Below are 19,662 nucleotides of genomic sequence, written 5' to 3' on the forward strand. Positions count from 1 at the left end.
CCAAAGAGGGAGGAAAAAAAGTGGGTAGTTACTTGGTAGAAAAGTTGGGGGGGGGGGGGTTGAGGTCTAACTTGAGACTGTGCAGAGTGCATGGTTTCCTCCATGTCTGATGGCTTTCCACTGGGAACACACTGCAAGCCTAGAATCTGTTTAATTAAGACACCTTCTTGCATTTGAACTGACATTAGGCCACAGAGACAGATACACACCCCTCTGAGGTGTCTAGCATCTCCAATTTTGCTTGAAGTAGTGGTCGTTAGGTACTGACCATGTCTGATGAGACACTGCACCTTGCAAGAAGCAATTCTTAAGGAACATGGTAGTTCGTATGATGATCAGAGTAACTATTGCAGTTTATATTCAGACACTGAACAAAACTTCCACTGCAGTGTTAGTACCTGTTGATGTAGTACAGCCCCTCCCCCCAGCCTAATTGTTTGACACTAACTGTATAATACTGTCATTTTCATACAGAAATCATACAAACTATGTGCTATATAATTCCTTTTCCTTTCTCCACCCCAACCTTGCATTGCATTGGGGAATTATCTTTGCAAAGAAGTGACAAATGCAAATATGAATCTGGAAGCGGATCCATGTTTACATTCTGTGCCGATAACACACAGCACATACTGTGTTTGGGTTCCTGTGGGAAACGTCCATTCTGAATGTATTAGCCTTTAATTAAAACAAGCTCTTATACATAATTTGATTAACATAAGCAGATTCTCACAACAGGCTATGTTAAAATCCTTGGTTTCCTGTATATGTTTAGCACTAATGGTACCCAGCTTACTGCCAGTTGCACTCAGTAAATTATGTTTAAGCATCCTGTTGGCTTCAAACTGTAAAAGCAATGCAGAAAGAGAACTGGCTGAAATGTTTTGACCCTTGTCTCTTTGTGTAACATTGATCCCTGTGTGTTTATGTATATATATGTGTCCATTCAGTGTCCTATTTGTATTCTTTGTAGCACTGGATTACACCCTCTCAAGTGAGCACAGAAAAGTTTCTTAAACTATCCATGAGTCGGTCTTTGTAGGAATGTCTTTGAAATTGTGTAGTGTTCAGCTTAAAATTTTAAATGTTTTCTGCTATCTTTGGAAGTCACTTGCCATTTTTGTTGTTACTGTACCTTGTTGATGAATAGTTGTATGAAAATGAGTGATTAAATCCCCTGTTCTGATGTTTTTAAATTTGCTGCCAGGACTGTGTATATGTAAAACAGTTGAGCTAATGCACTGCTGAAAGCGTTATTTTTTACCATGTGTATAGGAGCACTGTGCCATTTTCTGTAAATGCATTTGTCTCATGACATTTCATTTGTACGTATTAAATTTTATTTTTATTTCCTACAGAAAATAAAATACTTTGCATTTCTAAGGAGAGGCTTGCGATGGGTGTCCCTGATGGGAATTAATGGTAGCTCAGACCCCCAATTAAAATTTAAAAAATCTCAGGGTGACAGGTGAATGACAACAGCTTTTGTTTCCAACAGTTACCTTGCAAAGGTTACCTGTGCAATATGGCCCCTTTGGATTCATGGGACTATTTGCAAAGTACATATTGTTCCATGCAAGTTGGAGGCATCCTGACATCTTATAAATGCTGCCACGTGTGTCACTTTGCTATCCCAGCTATTTTGCTCTACTTTTCTCCTCTTTATTAGAAGCACAACCCCTTTACTGTTATGTTACCTTCCTCTTTAAAGAAAAATCTTCGTTTGCTATAAAATGTGCAGGAAATGGTGTTAACTCAGTAATTCAAGGTCCTTCTTTATATAAACCACTTGGAATTTGGCATTTAACCCTTTCATATCCACTTCCTACCAGCAAGTTCAGTGGGTGCACAAGATTTGCTTGTTTCCTACATGGTTTTTTATCTTGCTGAGCTAAGCCAGAGCTCTGTATTACAGGAATTGCTTCCTAGATACCCTGTTACCCTTGCACAAGCTTCTGTAGCTTTCTGCTACAGCCTTACCATGTCTGTGGGTTTTCTCACACATGCATGTCTCAAACCCCACAGTTCCTTATCTCAAGGAGTTTCTACATTTTTTTTCTGAAAAAAAGATTTCTGATCCTGCAAGGAGGGTAGTCTGCAACATTAGATGCCTTTTTAAATCTTAAACCCTTTCTTTGTACCAGGTTAGTGATCTGATGTGGCTCTATGAGCAGCAAATCCTAAACTCTGTTTCCAGGAACTTCAGGTAGAAAATCCTCAAGACAGTTAAGTACTAACCTCCCCCCCCAGCTCAGTAATCCACTCTGCAGTTTTATCTAGTGACATGACTTGAGGGAGGAAACTTTTGCAGGTTCAGATGAAACCACACCAGCACAGGGAGCCTTACTTTAAAAGGGTTAACATCTCTGTAATTTGTAGTGGGTGCTTGAAAATAAACGGTAGCAGGCAGCGAGTGCTGCTGAAAAACGGCAAGAGGGAAGATAGGAGCATATTTAAAGATAGATTTTTCATAAGTGTAGGCTTTCAAGTTGACTCTTTTTCTAAAGCTGAAATACTAGTCTGCAATTTATATTCTCCCTCTTATGAGAAATGCAGTTTGGATACAAGACATATCCTTGAGACTTAATTGAATTAATATTCTAAAAATATCAATTCAGTTAACTTTTGAGTACTGTTACAAAGTATAGTCTTAGATCTTGGATACTATTTAAAACTCTCTTTTGGAACTCATTTTAGTAGATGAGATGATGGCTCAACAGTTACTTGGTTAGAGCAGCCTTTATAAAGTAACTGTTTGGGTGAGAAGGGCTTAGTCCTTTGCAGCAGGGGTGATCAACATGATCTTCAAAAGGACACTAGATGCACACCTTGCTGGTGTTGTTTGAGCCCAGCAATCTTTCCTGCCCACAGGGAGCTGGACTCAATGATCTCATGAGATCCCTTCCAACCCTAAACTTCTGTGAATCTGTGACCTGAAACCCCCACTTTCCCTCCTTTGCTTCATGCTCTCATACCAGCAGGTAAAAAGTGGATTTTTTACATCACATTTCTTAAATGGATCTCTCCTCTTGTAGGTCTTTGCCTTTTAACTGGACAGTTGCCCAGTAGTGCAGGGAAGGCCCTTGGGAACAGATAAAAATGAACAGATCAGGAATGTCCAGTTAATTTTGCTTATCAAACAAACATTGACAAGGGAGTATGTTTTCCTCATTGATGGCAGCTCCTTGTTTGCTGTATCTGAACCCAATTAAATTGGGATCAGAATAAGATGGAGTAAAATAAATCATACCCCTTTTTTCCTGCTTTCCAGCCATGGATCCTCTAGGAATGGTGCCAAGTTAGGTGGGTTTGGGTTTTTTATCTCCATTTTACAGGTGGCAAAACTGAGGCACAGAAATGAAGCGACTTGTCCAAGGACATACAGTGATCAGCATCCAAACTGGAGCATGGTACTTTGGGGAACCAAAAATAAGTTCACTGCTTCAATGCAATCCAATCACTGCATTTGCTGACTGAATGAAGAATAACATCTAAATAAATGGAGCTCATGATCCTGAGGCCTACATGCGTTGACAAGGGCTTCTGATCAGTGGGTATCTGCTAGCTACTGTGTGGAACTTGAAAGTGCAAATTCTTTCCAGAATGGGTAGGTGGGGATGCTAAATCCTTGGCGCTTTTTAAAAATGTGATTCTTTCAGTAATCTGAAATATTTCTGACAACATCAATTAAATTTTTTAGTTGCCTAAATGAGACTTTTCTTGTGGTTAATTGAATTGTTCACATTAATAATAAATCTGAGTCTACAAGGCTGTAATTTGTTTCAGGGATGTTTATTGTCCCTGACAACTTCTTTGGTGTGGGTGATTGATAACTTCCCTTCATCGGTGAACGTTAAAGTTAACGTTGAGGAGGCACATTCCATTTTTAGCTGTTGTAGGTGTATTGTTCAAACCTCTTTAAGGCTGCTAGTGAGTCTTCTGGGGGGAAAAAAACCCCTGCATTCACTAAAAATACTGATTGGGGAACTCAATGGGAACTGCGTAGTTGAACTTTAATTTCTAAATGAAACCTACTTTTCTATCCATGCAGAGCACTAAGTAATTCTGAGCTGGGGTAAAACTCAACATGAAAGGGCACCAGTTAAGCTAAATAGCCTACTTCTGAAGATTTCTTTTGCCTGGAGAGTATGTTAAAGTCTTATTTGACCCATTCTGTTTAATTATCCTTTAATATGGTCTCCTTACAGTGCTAAAGCCATTAATATTTCACCTCTTGCTGACAGCGTAATTGTTGCAGTGACTCAATTGAATTTGTCCAACAGATGAGAAGGCAGCAGATGTACAGAGTAAGTACGCTGAAGCATTCAGAAGCATACGCAAAATGACAAGCTCCTCCAATGCTACAATGCAGAACATTTATATGGAAATTCTAAGTCGGTGACAAAATGTATCTGCTGATTTAAATATATGGAGGCAAATAGTTTGAATGTTTTTGTGTGGGGGCATTAGCAGGTTAAAGCTCTTACTGATGTCCTTCACTTTTTTTTTAATAGGAAAAATGCAAAATGCTCAGGCTGGGTTTGCACAGGTCAGTGAAGCTGGAATGTGTCTTACACTTGTGAGTTCTTACGTTCAGGTAAAGCAGAAGCCTACCCTGAACAAGGCTTATATTGGCTAAAACTAGTATAAGCTTTTGCATTTTTATGCCTCAATCATTTCTATCAAATATACGTAGTTTTCAAGTTAAGGAGGGGTGTTAACTTGGACTCTGAGTTACTAGAAAGTGCCATTTCCAAATAAACCTTTTGCAGACGGATCAGATCTTCAGTCACCTGCCTTCAGTGTTTTTGCTCCAGTGTAGTTGACTACAGCTTATTAAATAATTCTGTTGATCAATAAAAGACTAGACCTCAGCCCCCTCTCAGCTAGTATGAACAAGAAGTAGTAAAAAAACCCAAACCCTTTATCTGCTAAAGTGCAGATGTGACTACACATACAGATCTATGGAGTAAAAGGGTGCAATTCACCTGTAGTAATTTTTCAGAGAACTGCTCTTTGAATAAATCAAGCGTGCAAATGTCATAGCCCCAAGCCTGTCCACTATATGACATTTGACTACAGTGGTATTGTAAAATGTATCTTTTCCCATTAATTAAGGAAAGTCCCTGTGCCACAGCATGCGTGATCCAAATCAAGCTAAACAATAATAGGATGGAGAGGGAAGTTCATATCAGGTGTAGCAGATTAGGAAGAGTATAAAATGAGTTTGTAGAATTGTTAAGTTGCATTAGTTTCCTATTGACTTCAATGCAAGCAAGACAGATTCCTTTTTTTTTTTTTTGATGACATGCAAATTATCTAGTGATATTCATATAAAATACTTTCTGTGGCTGATACAGGGCTGCCAACAGCTTTTGAAAGCTATGAAGCTTAATTATGCAGAGAATTTAATGCACAGAAAAATTTGCTTTTCAAGTTTAAATATGGCAATTTGCAAGACTGGGCTTCTCTGCACTTACTCTGGAAATGGTAATGTAAGAGTAATGTGATGATCTGAAAATTATGGGAATAAGAGTGCCTCCCCTGCCTTTTGATAGGTCTTGATCTCCCACTAATCACCTTTTCTTCTGCTAATTAAGTCTGCTACCCCTGAGAATTTCTCTCCTCCTCTCTGCTGTGTTTCACTATAGTGTGCCTTGTTTCTTGTGATCAGAGACCTGACGAAAAATATCTTGCATTGGAAATGTTGTCTAACTTTATTCTGACTGCATAGTTCTTCCAATAAATGGTGTCACCCTAAGAAATCCTTGCCTTATCTGGAAATACATTTCTGGTACTGCAGTCCTCTCCAACAGTAGCTTTTTGGAGGACCTTACTGCTCCTAGTTCATGGTTCCGTGGATGCTGGATAGTTTGCAAGCTCAAAAGTTTTTCACTTACAGAATATGAGAGTAATAGTTTCTGTGATGTTTCTCAAAGCTTTACTAATATGGTTCTGACTCCCCTAAAACCTGCTGTACTGAAAACAAATGCAGGTTGATGTTGAGAGGCATCCCAGATTTCCCCCTGTGCTAACTTCCCTGAACTGTCCATGGGTTGAAGCAACGTTAACAGCAAATATCTGGGCACCTGCTTTGATGTGTGATTGTTATGCAGCCAATTCACAAATTAAAAGTGGAAACAAACTCAAATTGGCTTTCATAGTCCAGGCTCCTAATTAGTTTCTTCTGTGATCCATTTCTGGTGCTTTGACCCCACTGACCCTCTGGGGATCTACAGAGGTGCTGAGACAACAGCAAGAACAAGGGAATAGTCTTCTGCAGTTTGGCTTTGGAGCCTGTTGAACTCCTTCACTCTTGAGAATTACACATCTAGCTCCTCTTCCATGAGCTTCACTGGCAGCAGTCACTGATCTGATTCTTGTGGTTTAGAACCGTGGTGCTCACGGATTTAGCCCCATGGGCCACGTGAATGGCACAGGGCTGGTTTGGGCCCTTGGATTGGGACTGCGCTGCCTCCACTCAGGCCCCACACACTGGGATCAGGCCCTGTGTGCCTGACCTGGTACACAGGGCTACAGCCCAGGAGGCTCCCAGTATATATGGGCAGGGGCTAGGGCTAGGGACAGAAGTTACACATAAACCAGTTTAAGTGGTTTAAACCTGTAACAGAAGAGTAGCTCATTGTACATAAACCAGTTTCAAAATGTATGAAACTGGTTTAAGATAAACCTGGTTGAATATGGTATCAGACTTAACTGTTACAGGGAAGTGTGGCCACGCTTGAAAATAGGTTGCAGATACAAGGGGACCTAGACAGCCTGGCAAATAGGGCAGACCAGAACCAGATAAAGTTCAACATTGAGAAATGTAAAATGCTCCATCTGGGGATGAACAATCCCTTGCACAGGTACAGACTTGGCAACGCCAACCTGACCAGCACTACAAATGAAAAGGGACCTGGGGGTAATAAAAGACCACAGTATGAACATAAGCTGGCAGTGCAGTGCTGTAGCCAGCAGGGCTAACAATACTTTGGCATACATCAATCAATACACCTCCAGCAAAACCAAAGTGATTCTCCCACTCTACTCAGCACTGATGAGGCCGCAGCTGGAGTGCTGCATCCACTTCTGGGCGCTGCACTTTAACAAGGACATGGAAAAGCTTGAGAGAGTCCCGAGAAGAGCCACCCATATAAGAGACTTGCGCAAGAAGCCATACGAGGAAAGGCTGAGGGACTTGGGACTCTTCTGCCTGAGAAAGAGAGGGCTGAGAGGGGACTTGGTAGCAGCTTACCGCTACATCACAGGTGTACATAAAGGGCTTAGTGAACAACGGTTCACCAGAGCACCCTTGGGGAAGATTAGGAGTAATGGCCACAAAGTCCTGGAAGACTGTTTCAGGCTCAACATCAGGAAAAACTACTTCACAGCTAGGGTGTCCAGGCTGTGGAATAAGCTCCCTCCAGAGGTGGTGCAATCTCCTACCCTGGAAATCTTCAAGAGGAGACTGGACAGTCACTTTGCTGGGGTCACCTGACCCCCACTTGTCTTTCCTGCTTGGTGCAGGGGGCTGGACCCGATGATCTTCCGAGGTCCCTTCCAGCCCCTTACAATCTATGAATCTGTGAATTAATCTATGATTTGGGGTCAAACTAGTTTATGAAATTTCTGTCCCAGACCCCTTCCTGGTTCAAGTTAAATCAGAAACCCCCAGCATCCCAGCATGCTTTGGAGCCCTGGGCTGGGCTGGGCTGTCTGCTCCAGAGAGCAGGGTTGGCCCCATCCCTCTGCTCCCTAGCCATAGTGGTGAGGGCTGGCTGACAAGGGGGCAAGCCCGGCTGGGGATGCAGCCCAGTCTATGAGGGTGACTGCTCCCTCCCCACTCCAGCAAACCCCGGATGGGGTCTGGGGCCAGGGAGGCAGGTTAAACACCCCTTCCCCCAATCAGATTTACTGTTGGCTGCAAATCCCAAAGGCACCTGGAAGCAGGAAGAGGAAATGATGAGCAGCCCTGCAGAGTCCTATTTCTGTGATTCTAGACTGCAAATCCCAGAGATCTCAGGGGCAACAGGAAGAGGAAGCAAACACACAGCCAGCAAGCCTGCTTTAATGCCCCCCAGCTTCTTGCTTGAGCCACTGCAGGCATGTGGCTGCATTTCCTGAATCAAAAGTAAATGTCTGTTTACCTCTGTTTCAGTTTAATCTGTGCAACTTAAACTAACCTTCAAAGACTGAATCAATTCAGCCTCGGTCTTTTTGACTGCCTGTACCCAGCCGAGATGACATTGCACCTGGGGGCTGGATCTGACCTGTGGGCTGAGTGCCCCTGGTTTAAAATAACAATATAGTAGATGAGGTGCTTTACAATAAAATTAATACTTTAAGAGCTCTTTGTAGCTAATGAGGCTTTAAAATAGCGATAGAACATAATGATTCTCAACCAGCATGCTCAACCCTTGAGAACATTTTAAGGGTATTGCAGAGTTAGCACCGTTACATGTGCAAACAGGATTCACAAGATAAACCCAGGGCTTTCAAATAAGAATCCATGATGTTAAAAACATTCTGATCTGTTGTGGTCTTTTTGAGTTCTTTGTAACAAGAGAATTGCTCTATTATTTTTATTTAATTAAAAAAGAAGAGTGAAAACTAAGAGCTGGCATTTTCTGAAGGGTGCCTTGAGTCTGCCAAGGGGTGTCTCAAGTCTGAAAAGGTCAAGAACCACTGAGATAGAAGGATGGCCAGTAAAGAAGTGAGTTTGTGTACCACTGCCCTCTGCTGAATGAACTGCAGAATGTCACAGACCTTGGACTGCTTGTGGTTTACAGAGGTTGACCTTAAATTTAGGTGGTAAAGAGGTTTAAGCTTTAGGATAGCAATATATTAATTCTGCCCTTGCTACCATGAAGCAAAAGGTTGTTTGTCTGCTGTGACCTCTGCATCATTTTTAGTCGCTGCTTTTCCAGATCATTCAGTAATTTGGCCTGCATTCCTTGTTCCTAGATGAAGGTTCAGCTTTCCATTTGGCTGTATTTAACAATCATTTTGTTTGCGTAGACCTAACTTACCAAATGATCCAGATTGCTCTGGCTGCTCTGTACTGCTCGCTATTTTTCACACTGCTACCAGCCTTTGTATTTCCACATTATTGATGGAAATGTTGAATAGCATTGGGTATGGAACTGATCTTTGTAAAGCCCTGTTTGAAACACCCCTTTCAACTACAATTCCTCATTGGGGGGCTGTTTCTGAGATCTGCTAGCCAGTTCTTACTCCATGTAATGTGTGTTCTGTTGATTTTGTACCGTGCTAATTTAAAAAAAAATCAGAATTGTTTACAGTAATAAGTCAAATGTCTTATAAAAAGTTTATTGACTCTCTGCTATTACCTTAATAACCAAAATGGTATTTCCCCAAGAACAAAATCAGTTGTGTGATAGGACTGTCTTTCCATAAAAGCACATTGATTGCTACTAATTATGTTTCTAGCCTTCCCTTTTTCAATGATTTAATTCCCACATCAGCTTTGTAGTTATTTTGTGTGGATCTTGTCATGCTAGCTGGTCTATAACTCTCTATCATTTCGCTTGCTGTTTTTGAGGTTTAGCACAGCATTAGGTAAAATGCTGTCTCCAGATTTTCCCAGTATTCCAAGATTTATTAAAAACTAATGTTGATAGCCCAGATACCTCCTTAATTAACGGTTGGGATTTTGGAGTCTTAGTTACCTGTGCTTGCTGTCCAAAAAGTATTTATCCCATGTAAATGTTTTTAATATCTTTCAGTTACTAATAGACTATAGCAAAGTACTGCTTCATTCTTACATTATATAAATGCATCATTACAAATACAGATGAAATACTGAATGCATTTCCTGTATCATTAATGGTTTTACCATCTCCAGTAATAGGCCTATGCCAGTGCTAGAATTTATTTTTATTTTTTAGATACTTTAAAAATCAAACAAATCTTTTTGTAGTCTCAAGGTCTGTCAGCCAACAATTTTTTCCTTGATATCATTAGCTTCCCTTATCAATGTACTATGCATCATAGCTTGTATTTTATCTTCTCTTTTCATTTGTATTATATTGCCTATTTTTATTTTTAATTGCTGCCTTTACTTCATCGTTGAACCAGGGAGGGTTTTTATCCAGAGCTGTCTGTCTTGATTATAGAATCCTAATCTTGATAGTGGCTTCTTTATTACCTAATAAACCCTTCCTATGTGCTCCCAATTTTTATTCAAATATTTCTGTGCACATTGTTCCACATAATTGCTTTCACTCATGATTTCCTCAGCTTTGGAAAAAATGAACATTTTGAAGCAATGGAATCTGCTTTACAGCACATTTGGAAATGGCAAAATTACAGGAGACTGAAGTCCAAACAATGCAGCAAATTGCAGGTTTGATTAATTAATCATACTTAGCATTGCCTAGCACTTCACATTCTTCAACGTGCTATATGAACTATTTTGGGTATGCTGCTGGTGAAGGGCTTAAAAGACTTCCTTATCAGAGAGCCCCCAGATTTAGCTCTTGCAGTATGGGAGATCTTTCTGCTGGATAATTCAGTTTATTTCTTTTAGTATCTCATAGCACTGATAATGCTGCTTCACACTCAGACTATTCCTTCTTGTCTGCAAAAAATGTTTAAAGAGAACTGGATAAGATAAAATGACACTTTTACCAGCTGACAGCTGTTGATAAGGCAGCCCCAAACACTACCAGTCCACCTACTTGTTTTGTTCACTATTCTGAGGCACACAGAAGCTTTTTTGCCTTACTGCAAGTTGTTTAGTTTTGTAAAATAAAAGAGGTGGTGGGCCGGGGAGAAAAGGCAAATATTAGCTAATCTGCCTGATTGTCCATGATCTGGTAACCAGGCATCACAAAACTTCGAACTCTCACACCCAGTGCATCCTGGAGAAGCCAGGGAGTAGCACAGACTCTCTATAATTCAGGAATAAACCAAAGTGTTGGGAATCATTAGCCATAATTCATGTTTCTCTGGAGGTGAAAAAGGCCTTGGAGAAGGCGATACAGGCTGGGAGAACATCAGTTTGGGAAGAATTAGGCAAGATTTAGAGAGCATGCAAATCCCAGCGACCAGCGTGGGTGTAATCGATAGCAGGAAGGAAGCTGCCAGCCCCAGGCAGGGAACCGACCAGCATCACTAGTGTTAGGACAAACACGTGAATGAATCTGGGTAAATTTGACTGACTCAGGATGGGAAAAAATAACACAAATGCCGTGTGCATGTGTCTGCTCTGTCTACTACCCCACATCTCACCCCCTGGAGTAACACCTGTCTGCTTCCCCCTCTGGCTCAGACCTCCTCCCACCCCCATCTATATATACTCATCCCAGTGGGAACTTTCCAAGAATGGAAGTAGTAAGATAAAACGCCTGTGGGGCTAAAATTAGCTTGCAAGCCCTGGCCCTTCTCCCTGCCCCTGGCATTTCAGTTGTGCTCCTGATGGCCTCCCTCTCTCCAGTCACACAGAGCTTGATAGCTCGCCTCTTGGAGGAGAATTCTTCTTCTTGGAGGACTGTCTCCTTTCTGCACAAGGCGGAGGAGAATTAGCCCTGGGAGAGCAGCTTCCTGCACAGCACTGGGTGAGCACTGGCTACCTCACAAAGGTCAGACAGCCACACAATGATAGCCAGGCAACTCTGGCAACTTCAAGGTAATTCGGCAACCTCAGCTTTCAGTTTGTGAGTGTGTTTCCTGCTGTTCTAAACAGAACTTGCTAGTTTTGACCCAAGCCCCTTTTCTTTTGACTGTCAAATGTGCTGATGTGTTGCTTTAGGGGATTGTCTCAGTGTCTGGCATCAAGTGGCTATTTTGATCAGCGATCATGTGAAATATATGCTTTTTACTCTGGTGTTTACAAGGTGAAGGGAGGGTCACTATGTAGACACTGATTCCTGGTTTTAATGATCATTACAGCTGTCCTTTACTTTCAGTGTCTTCCTTTTAAGTATAGCTGTGCTTTCCTTTCAAGTTGAGACTTGCTTAAAAGAAAATAAGTTATAAGTAATGTTGTTTCTCTGTTAGATCCAGGGCTTCATTATTTTATTGACTGTTGCTTTGGCTTTTGCTCATCCAGTTGAATAGATTCAGGCTCAATAGATTTTTGTCTACAAAACCGGCCTAACAACTTCAGAAAATGTTGCTGCTAAAATGATGTTTAGGGACAGGTACACTTCATTGCCTCTGGTAGGTGTATATATCATTTGTCCAAAGCTAGTGTGTATGTCCTTTAACATGCATCTTTATGCAGTAAGTGCCACTCTTATTGGAAGGGGTGTAGGTTGTAGCCATGTCGGTCTAAGGCAGGGGTTGTCAACCGGGGGCACGTGTACCCCCAGGGGTACTTGAGAAGGCCCTAGGGGGTACACATGGGTAGGCAGGGATGGAGCACTGCCATGCACCATCCCGCACTGCTGTGCAAGCGCTGCCCGCCTGGCTGGATGGGGGAGCAGGCAAAGTTTACACGTGGCAGCTGCTGCCACCCCACATTTGGCCACGTGCCACCCCTTCACCCCCGCTTTGTATCCAGCCGCCAGGGGTACACTGATCCAAAAAGGTTGAAAACCCCTGGTCTAAGGACATAGGCAGACAAGGTTCTTTGGGTAAATCAAGTATCTTTATTAAACCAACTCAAATAGTTGGAAAAATGCTTCTTAGCACTCTTATTGGAAATGTATTTATTGGTTTCACAATGCAACTAACTAGAGGAACAGAGAATTTCAGCTTCGTCTGAAAGGGTTTGACACATCTTTTAGGGGTAGGAATGGCAAGGGCTGTCCCTTGAGGTGGCTTCTGCGGCAGGACTCCCTCGATGTTTGGGGAAGGGAATGTGTCAGGAATTCCTGTAGCCCGTTCCTGCCTTCTAGCATTTCACAGCGGGTCAGGTGCAGCCTGGGAGACTGCACATTCCTCTGGAGCATTATGTATTCTTGCAGAGGTTTGCAACCAGATCTGGATTGATCTCACAACTCCGATTATTTGACTTCGTTACAGCTTCTGTGCAAAAAGAAACAATTGGTCAGAGGTGGAGAAGATTTCCCCCATCCCCTCCCTCTTCTCCTGCTGTCCTGCTTCAGGGTGGGGGAGGAAGGGCTGAGAAGGGAGATATATTGGATAGCGAGACGCCTGTATGTTTAGTACAGAAAGACCCTTCCTGCCTTTCTGAAAACCCATAATTGGATTTGTCTGTTTCCATTAGCTCCACAAGTCATTTTTCAGCATGAAGAATTGAACCAAACCCTGTGACTTTTCCAGTCCCTTAGGAATTGCAAGGGGAAAAAAAATGGACAAGGTAGCTGTATCTGCTCCTGAGTAAGCATCAGCAATGGGTCTGGCTCTCCAGCCTACTTGAGCATTTCCTTTAGATCGCAACATGCTTGGGAAAGTGGCTGTTAGCTGATCATTCTCCCATTTGACTGACGGTGTTAGCTGAGGCAAGGTGAGGGGGAAGGAGCCTGATTTTCATAGATGCTCAGTACTCGACCACTGTCATAAACAGCCATGGGGGCTGGGGAGTCCTGAGCATTCATGAAAAGCCAGCCTCCTTGTTCGCCTTTTAGATGCCAAAGTTGTGTTCATAAGTGACCTCCCCTAGTCACACCACAGGGCTGTCCTGACCAGGTATTACAAATCCTAGCCCCAGCCCTAATCCAATGTCTTCTTCCTCTCACCTCAAACAACCACTGTAGAAACCATGGTTATGACTAGTGGCCAATACCCCAGGGAATGTGGCGTTCTAAACACCTACATAGGTGTTGCTTCGAGGCCTTGTGGTCCATGCTTACACTGAAGCAACTGGCTTAGATCTTTTTAGATCTAAACCAGTTGGCTTAGATCGTTTTGGTTTGGATCTTAGCAATTGGTTTAGATCTTTTTGTCCTAAAACTTCAGCTTCCTGGGATCTATCAGGCATAAGAATGAGCATGTCTGCATGAGGAACAAAGGATGTAACGTGATCAATGGCTTCATCTCTATGTTCCCCCACTTGAGTCTGAGGAGAATGAGACTGCTTTTCTGAACGAATCCTGCTTTTGTTCCACAGATCTCATGCATTACAGCTCATGATGAAAGTCGTGCTTAGGAGACAAACAAACAATGAGTCTCATAGACGTAACCAAAATTTTCTCCATGCTCCAGCCCTGCGAAGATGAAGATGATGATGGAGAGAGGCAAGAGTTGAACCAAGCGGTGTCCCAAGATGATTACCAAACTGTAGATAAACTCTTGTGTCAAGACAGATACAAGAGATTTATCAACAGCAGAAGTGGCTGGGGTGTTCCTGGGACTCTGCTTCGCCTAGCAGCGTCTAAGGGCCACCTAAGAAGTCTAGAGGTTCTCCTGGCTCACGGAGCAGAGGTGGACAGCCTGGATGTGAAGGCACAGACTCCGCTGTTCACTGCTGTTAGTAATGGCCACCTTGACTGTGTGAAAGCCCTGCTGGAGGCAGGGGCCTGTCCTTCTGGCAGCATCTACAATAACTGCTCTCCCCTGCTCACAGCTGCTCGGGATGGAGACCTCAGTATTCTGCAGGAACTCTTAGACCATGGGGCAGAAGCTAATGTTAAATCAAAGGTCCCAGATTGGGCTGCCAATACTGCAGCTTGTTCTGGCCCTTTGTACCTCTCGGCCGTCTATGGACACCTGGAATGTTTCAAGATGCTGTTACTTTATGGAGCTGACCCCGACTATAACTGCACTGATGAGAAAATGATTGCACGCATCAAGCAGCCCAAGACACTGCTTGAAATCTGCCTGAGACATGGCTGTGGGAGTGAGTTCATAAGATTGCTCATTGATTTTGGAGCCAATGTGTACTTACCTAACATTGCAGTAGATAAGGTCTCACCGAAGACTGAGGGTCTGGAACTGCTGATCAGGGAAAGAGGTAATCCGTGTGCACAGCTATCGATTTGAAAACTTTTGCATTACCCGTAAATAGGGGTCTACCTCAATTGTGGGGGCACTTACCAATTTTCACAGGTTTCTGGCAGAATAAAATTCTAATTCCACAGTCATTTCAGAGGCCCCACCCCTCGGTGCTGATTGGCAGAGAGGGCCTCCTCTTTGGCACTGATTGGCAGGGAGGTCCTGGGGGGAGGAGGGATGATGGGACAGCCCTCATATTGTCTGATGCCCTGCCAGCCAGCTGTTTCCCCTCCAGGCAGCAAGGACTGCTAGCTCCCACTGGGGAGCCAGCATTTTATTTTTATTAAGTTTTTTTGTTCATTTAGTAGTTTTCATGGACAATCCCAGATTTCATGGTTTCCACGAAATCCATGAAGCTGCAAATTAAATAGGTCTCTACCCATAAACTACTTGGCAATGATCATTTTTCATTCATCTTCTCCCCTAACAAACCAATTGCTGTCAATTTGGTAAAGGGTTTGCAGTAATTTGTCCCCCCAAAAATTTCAGTTGGGCGCCATATTCTTTACTCCCTGTCTTAAACCCTGGGAAAGTGCTGTTGTGCTATTAATTGTGACATTTACTCCAGCTGATATTGCTGTCAGTGCAGGTTACATAGGACACAAATCACCAGCTCCTAACATTCCCACAGTGGGAAGTTAACCAATGAGCCTATAGTCACTTTTCCACAAGGCACCTCTCCATTCAAAACTATTTAGCTCCTTTCCTTTCTTCTCCCACTAAAATACTCAGCTCACAGGGTATGTATCTGGCCTGAGTCAAGGCTACCTTTCTTTCCTCTACAAGTGTAGCTTGCTCAGGAAATCTCAGTTGCTTCTGCCCATGTTTGTTGACTGCAAGAGTTGTTACAGCCATGGGGGATGAAGGTGAGGGACAAAATAGGAGTGACTGTCCAAGTGCTCCAATGTGATCAGGAATCAAATCAAATGAATTCTCAGGGACCTCCTTCCCCTACCCCTTACTGGCAGGAGTCAAAGTGAAAGCAAAGTTATGTTGGCTTGAGGCTAATAAAAAATCTTGCATAGGGACAGTGAGTATTTCATCTTCCAGAAGCAGATACAGCAGAATGTAGGGTAAAGAAAGAGAGCAGATGGACCTATTAACTTCATCCCATGGATGTTCTCTTCAAAGGTATAATTCACCATTGATGCAGCTCCTCCACACTTAGTAACTGTGGGAACATGAGCGTTTATAGTGCTCAGCTGTCATTACCAATGAAACCTCTAGCCTTTTTCTCAGTAGGTTTAGGTTGCACAGTGGTGACCAATGTCTACTGATGTTTTCATCTCCAGCAAAGATGTAGTTGTACCAGTGAAGCAATGAGAAATGTTCCAAAAAGTGCTTAGGTAGGTACAGCTCCCATGAAACTCCTAGAGCTAAGCTTATTATTTAACATGTACAGTACCCTGGCCATAGGAAGGACCTTGTCTTGTGCCTCTTACATGCTTTCTGCACTGACAGGAAAGCTGGAATTTGAAAATCTGTGTCAAAAAAGTGGTTTGCTGAACAAGCAGATTATTCTGTAGGTAGTGACATGGATGTGCTGCAAGTTTGTGATGGGCTGAAGCCTCACTGCGTTCACAGATGTGTGACGAAGGTTATAAGGGTGAGAAGACACGGCTAGAGGTTGTTTCACAGCAGCGTTCAGATTCTGGCCATCTAGAGCAGAATGCTATCGTCATTGTCACCGATGATCAGACCGTCCGCAGATTATCATTCAAAGCACAGAGCCAGGCCACTGGCGTTATGCACCCTGAACCATACAGGCCCATCTGCTTTCAGGAATGCTACTGTGAGACTGTGTCTAATGTCATGCCCATTGACACAGTCTCCAGGTGGCAGGCTGCATGGTGATGCAATTTATTCATTGAAAAGGTTGCAGTAGCCAGACACCTTGCAGCTGGCAGAAAGCCAAAGTGTGTGCATATTGCAGTGTACCAAGAGGATTTGTGCGTGAGAGAAACAAACTGGGTTATCCGTGGAGTACTAATGCTCTCTTTGCTTATGGGGGTGCATGAGGTTTGGAGGTTTTGTGTCCAGAAAGTTTGTGCTGATTCCTCAATCTTTGTTTGTCATCTTTTTCCTCCACAGCTCATCCCAAATCCCTGATGTCTCAGTCTAGGCTGGCTGTCAGGAAGCTTCTGAAACGTGCCAGGAGAGCCCGAGCCATAGATCAGCTGGAGATTCCCCCTGTGCTAGTGAACTACCTCAAGCACCGATAGTAAGAGGGGATCAGAGTAATACCTTGGAAGAGTTACAAAGCTTAAGACCAAAGCCTTGCATAATGTGTTGACCACCTGGCTAAGAAGGTGTTACCGAATAGCAATTATATGTGTATTGCTGTCATCTGTTGCTCATCTGTACTGTCTGCATTTGCTTGTGTTAGACCTCTGAAAGGCATGTTTGCCATTTTGAACACAAACCACATAACAGGTATCGAGGACAGAAGCTGAAGGAAAAAGAACGAGCTCCCTCAGTGTGCTGAAAGGCCCAGAGCGTGGTGTTAGCAAAGAATCGGGTTTATTACTTTAGATCATCTTGGTTTTCTACCCTCATATTTTAGTACTTTGACCTCTTCACATTAGTGACTTGTAAGTGGAGACAGAGTCCATAGGGCTGTGGCAGAACAAAGCAAAATCTGAAGGAGAAAAAAAAAGAAAAGAAAAAGGCTGGTTTTCCCTCCTGCCTTTAACCAGGAAAGGAAAGATGGTACAATAGGGTAAAGAGTACAGTAGTTGATCTTTCCTCTGGAGTGTGACCTTAGATGAATGTAATTATTTAATGGTCTTATTTTACTTTAAAAAATCAATTTCCTGGGAAGTTGTACCATTGCTTATCATGCTCTCTCAGCTGGAATAAGAAGCTGCCATCAGACTTGTGATTTACATGAGGCGCGTGAATTTGGGAACTGATAAAAGTTGTCAGACTGGAGCCCTCCATGTTAGCTACAAGCAGTAAATGGGTAAGGTGGTTGGAGAAGAGTAGCATGCACCTCTTGCCCTTCTTCACAAAGCATAAATTATTTCTTAGCAAGTCCCAGTAGAAGAAGGCCTATCAGTCTCCACAGCCTATTCTCTGTGGCCCCTGCTAGGACTGAGAGGGAGAAGGACAACAGTACCTGATGCTACCCACTAGTAGCTGGCCTGAGACCATCTGCTCATTTTTTGGAAGATCCTTCAGGCAGTGACCATATTGTCTCCACTATTTTGTACAGCACCAAGGAAGTGATGGATACAGGGGTACCCATCTACATAGCAGCCATTCAATGGTAACAGCTTCCAGCCAAGGGCTGCATCTGAAATGGTGACTCGAACAAAAATCTGCATATTTTATAATAGATCTCTTGAGCCTTTCTGTCCCTATATGTTTAAAAGCTAAAACATACTGGTTTATACCCATTTGGTATAAACAAATGGGTTCAGGTGGATTGAAGGGGACAGGAGCTTCTCCTAATCTGTTGCATGCTTGATTTTACAATTTAAAAAAGGCATGTTCTAGTCCTAATTAAACAGTTCTGGCTTGTTTAATAACTACTGTTTAATTGTTAACTGGAGAGATTTGCTGCCTTCTGGTGTCATATGGAAGTATGAATTTGGCAAATATCAACGGAAACTTGACTCTGCCTGTTAGCTGTTTCTTAACTGTTCATATTTTGGCTCATAAATATGTAAACAAGCATGACGTGCTTTATTCTATAGAGCAGGACTGACAACAGTCCATCTGATGGTAAGCAAAAAACATCCCAGCCTGGGATTCCTCCTACCCCATTTCTAACTGACATTGGTTGAGTACAATACTTGACTTGGATCTTTAAACTGAGTTAGTTAAAACTTTAACAAGGCCTTAGATGCAGTTTGTTCCCTGATCAAACTTCTCTGCAAGCTGTATCAGTTCTGATCAAATTTTAATGGATGAGTAATAAGCTGCTGGAAAAGAGATTTATGAATAACATCCCTGATCCATCCTCCTCAGAGGTGCCAACACACCTAGTGCACCACCCTAGTGCACCATGACTCAGAGGAACATTTAGAGTATGTGGGGCTGGAAAAGCATGCAGAGGATATGTTGACTCCATACCGCACCAGGACCCCAAATGAGCCTTTTCTGAGGTTAGAAGCAATTCTGTTAGCTTCTGCTGCTTCTGGTCTTCCAGGTTCTAGCGAAGGTGCTGGATCATTGGTGGGGCCAGTTCCGTGGCATTTCTGGCTTGAATGGAAGCAAAGCACTGAAAACCTCTTGAGGAATCCTTTAATAAGACAAAACTTGCTACAAATTCCAGCAGCTTAGGTGGTATCTGATACTAACCCTAGATCCTTGGCTACCCAGACCTTCAGAGATACATATCAAATCTTAAAAATGGAGTTAGCCCCAAAACATCACCATAGATGGAAACATCCCTGTTTGGGGGCAAGGTTGGATCTACATCCAAGTTTGAGTCTCAGGCCCAACTCAGCAGAACAGTGCAGGCAAAGCCCTTGGGTCATAAAACCTATAAACTGCTTGTTCACAAACAGGTTCTGTGTGATGTGTGTAAATTGTATCCGTCTCTTTTAAGTAACAGACTTTTATCGCCCTGCTAGACAAAGTCTTGGCTGGCATGATATAGTTGGGGTTGGTCCTGCTTTGAGAAGAGGGTTGGACTAGATGACCTCCTGACGTCCTTTCCAACCCTAATTTTCTGTGATTCTATGATTCAAGCCAAGAGCCAAATGAAAGAGGGATCAAAACTACTGCTGA

At 42.8% G+C, this 19,662-nt stretch overlaps 1 protein-coding gene across 1 annotated transcript; it reads left to right on the forward strand.

Moving 5' to 3' along the window:
* Nucleotides 1–11,449: 11,449 nt before the first annotated feature.
* ASB12 (ankyrin repeat and SOCS box containing 12) lies at nucleotides 11,450–18,587 on the forward strand. Its single transcript, XM_019521075.1, is given in 4 exon segments — nucleotides 11,450–11,653; nucleotides 14,042–14,092; nucleotides 14,094–14,884; nucleotides 17,017–18,587. Coding segments are annotated over 3 exon segments (954 nt in total). The 5' UTR covers nucleotides 11,450–11,653; nucleotides 14,042–14,060; the 3' UTR covers nucleotides 17,148–18,587.
* Nucleotides 18,588–19,662: the final 1,075 nt, after the last annotated feature.

This window comes from Gavialis gangeticus, unplaced genomic scaffold (genome assembly GCF_001723915.1).
Source record: "Gavialis gangeticus isolate Ggan-Ray unplaced genomic scaffold, GavGan_comp1, whole genome shotgun sequence".
Lineage (NCBI taxonomy): Eukaryota > Metazoa > Chordata > Crocodylia > Gavialidae > Gavialis > Gavialis gangeticus.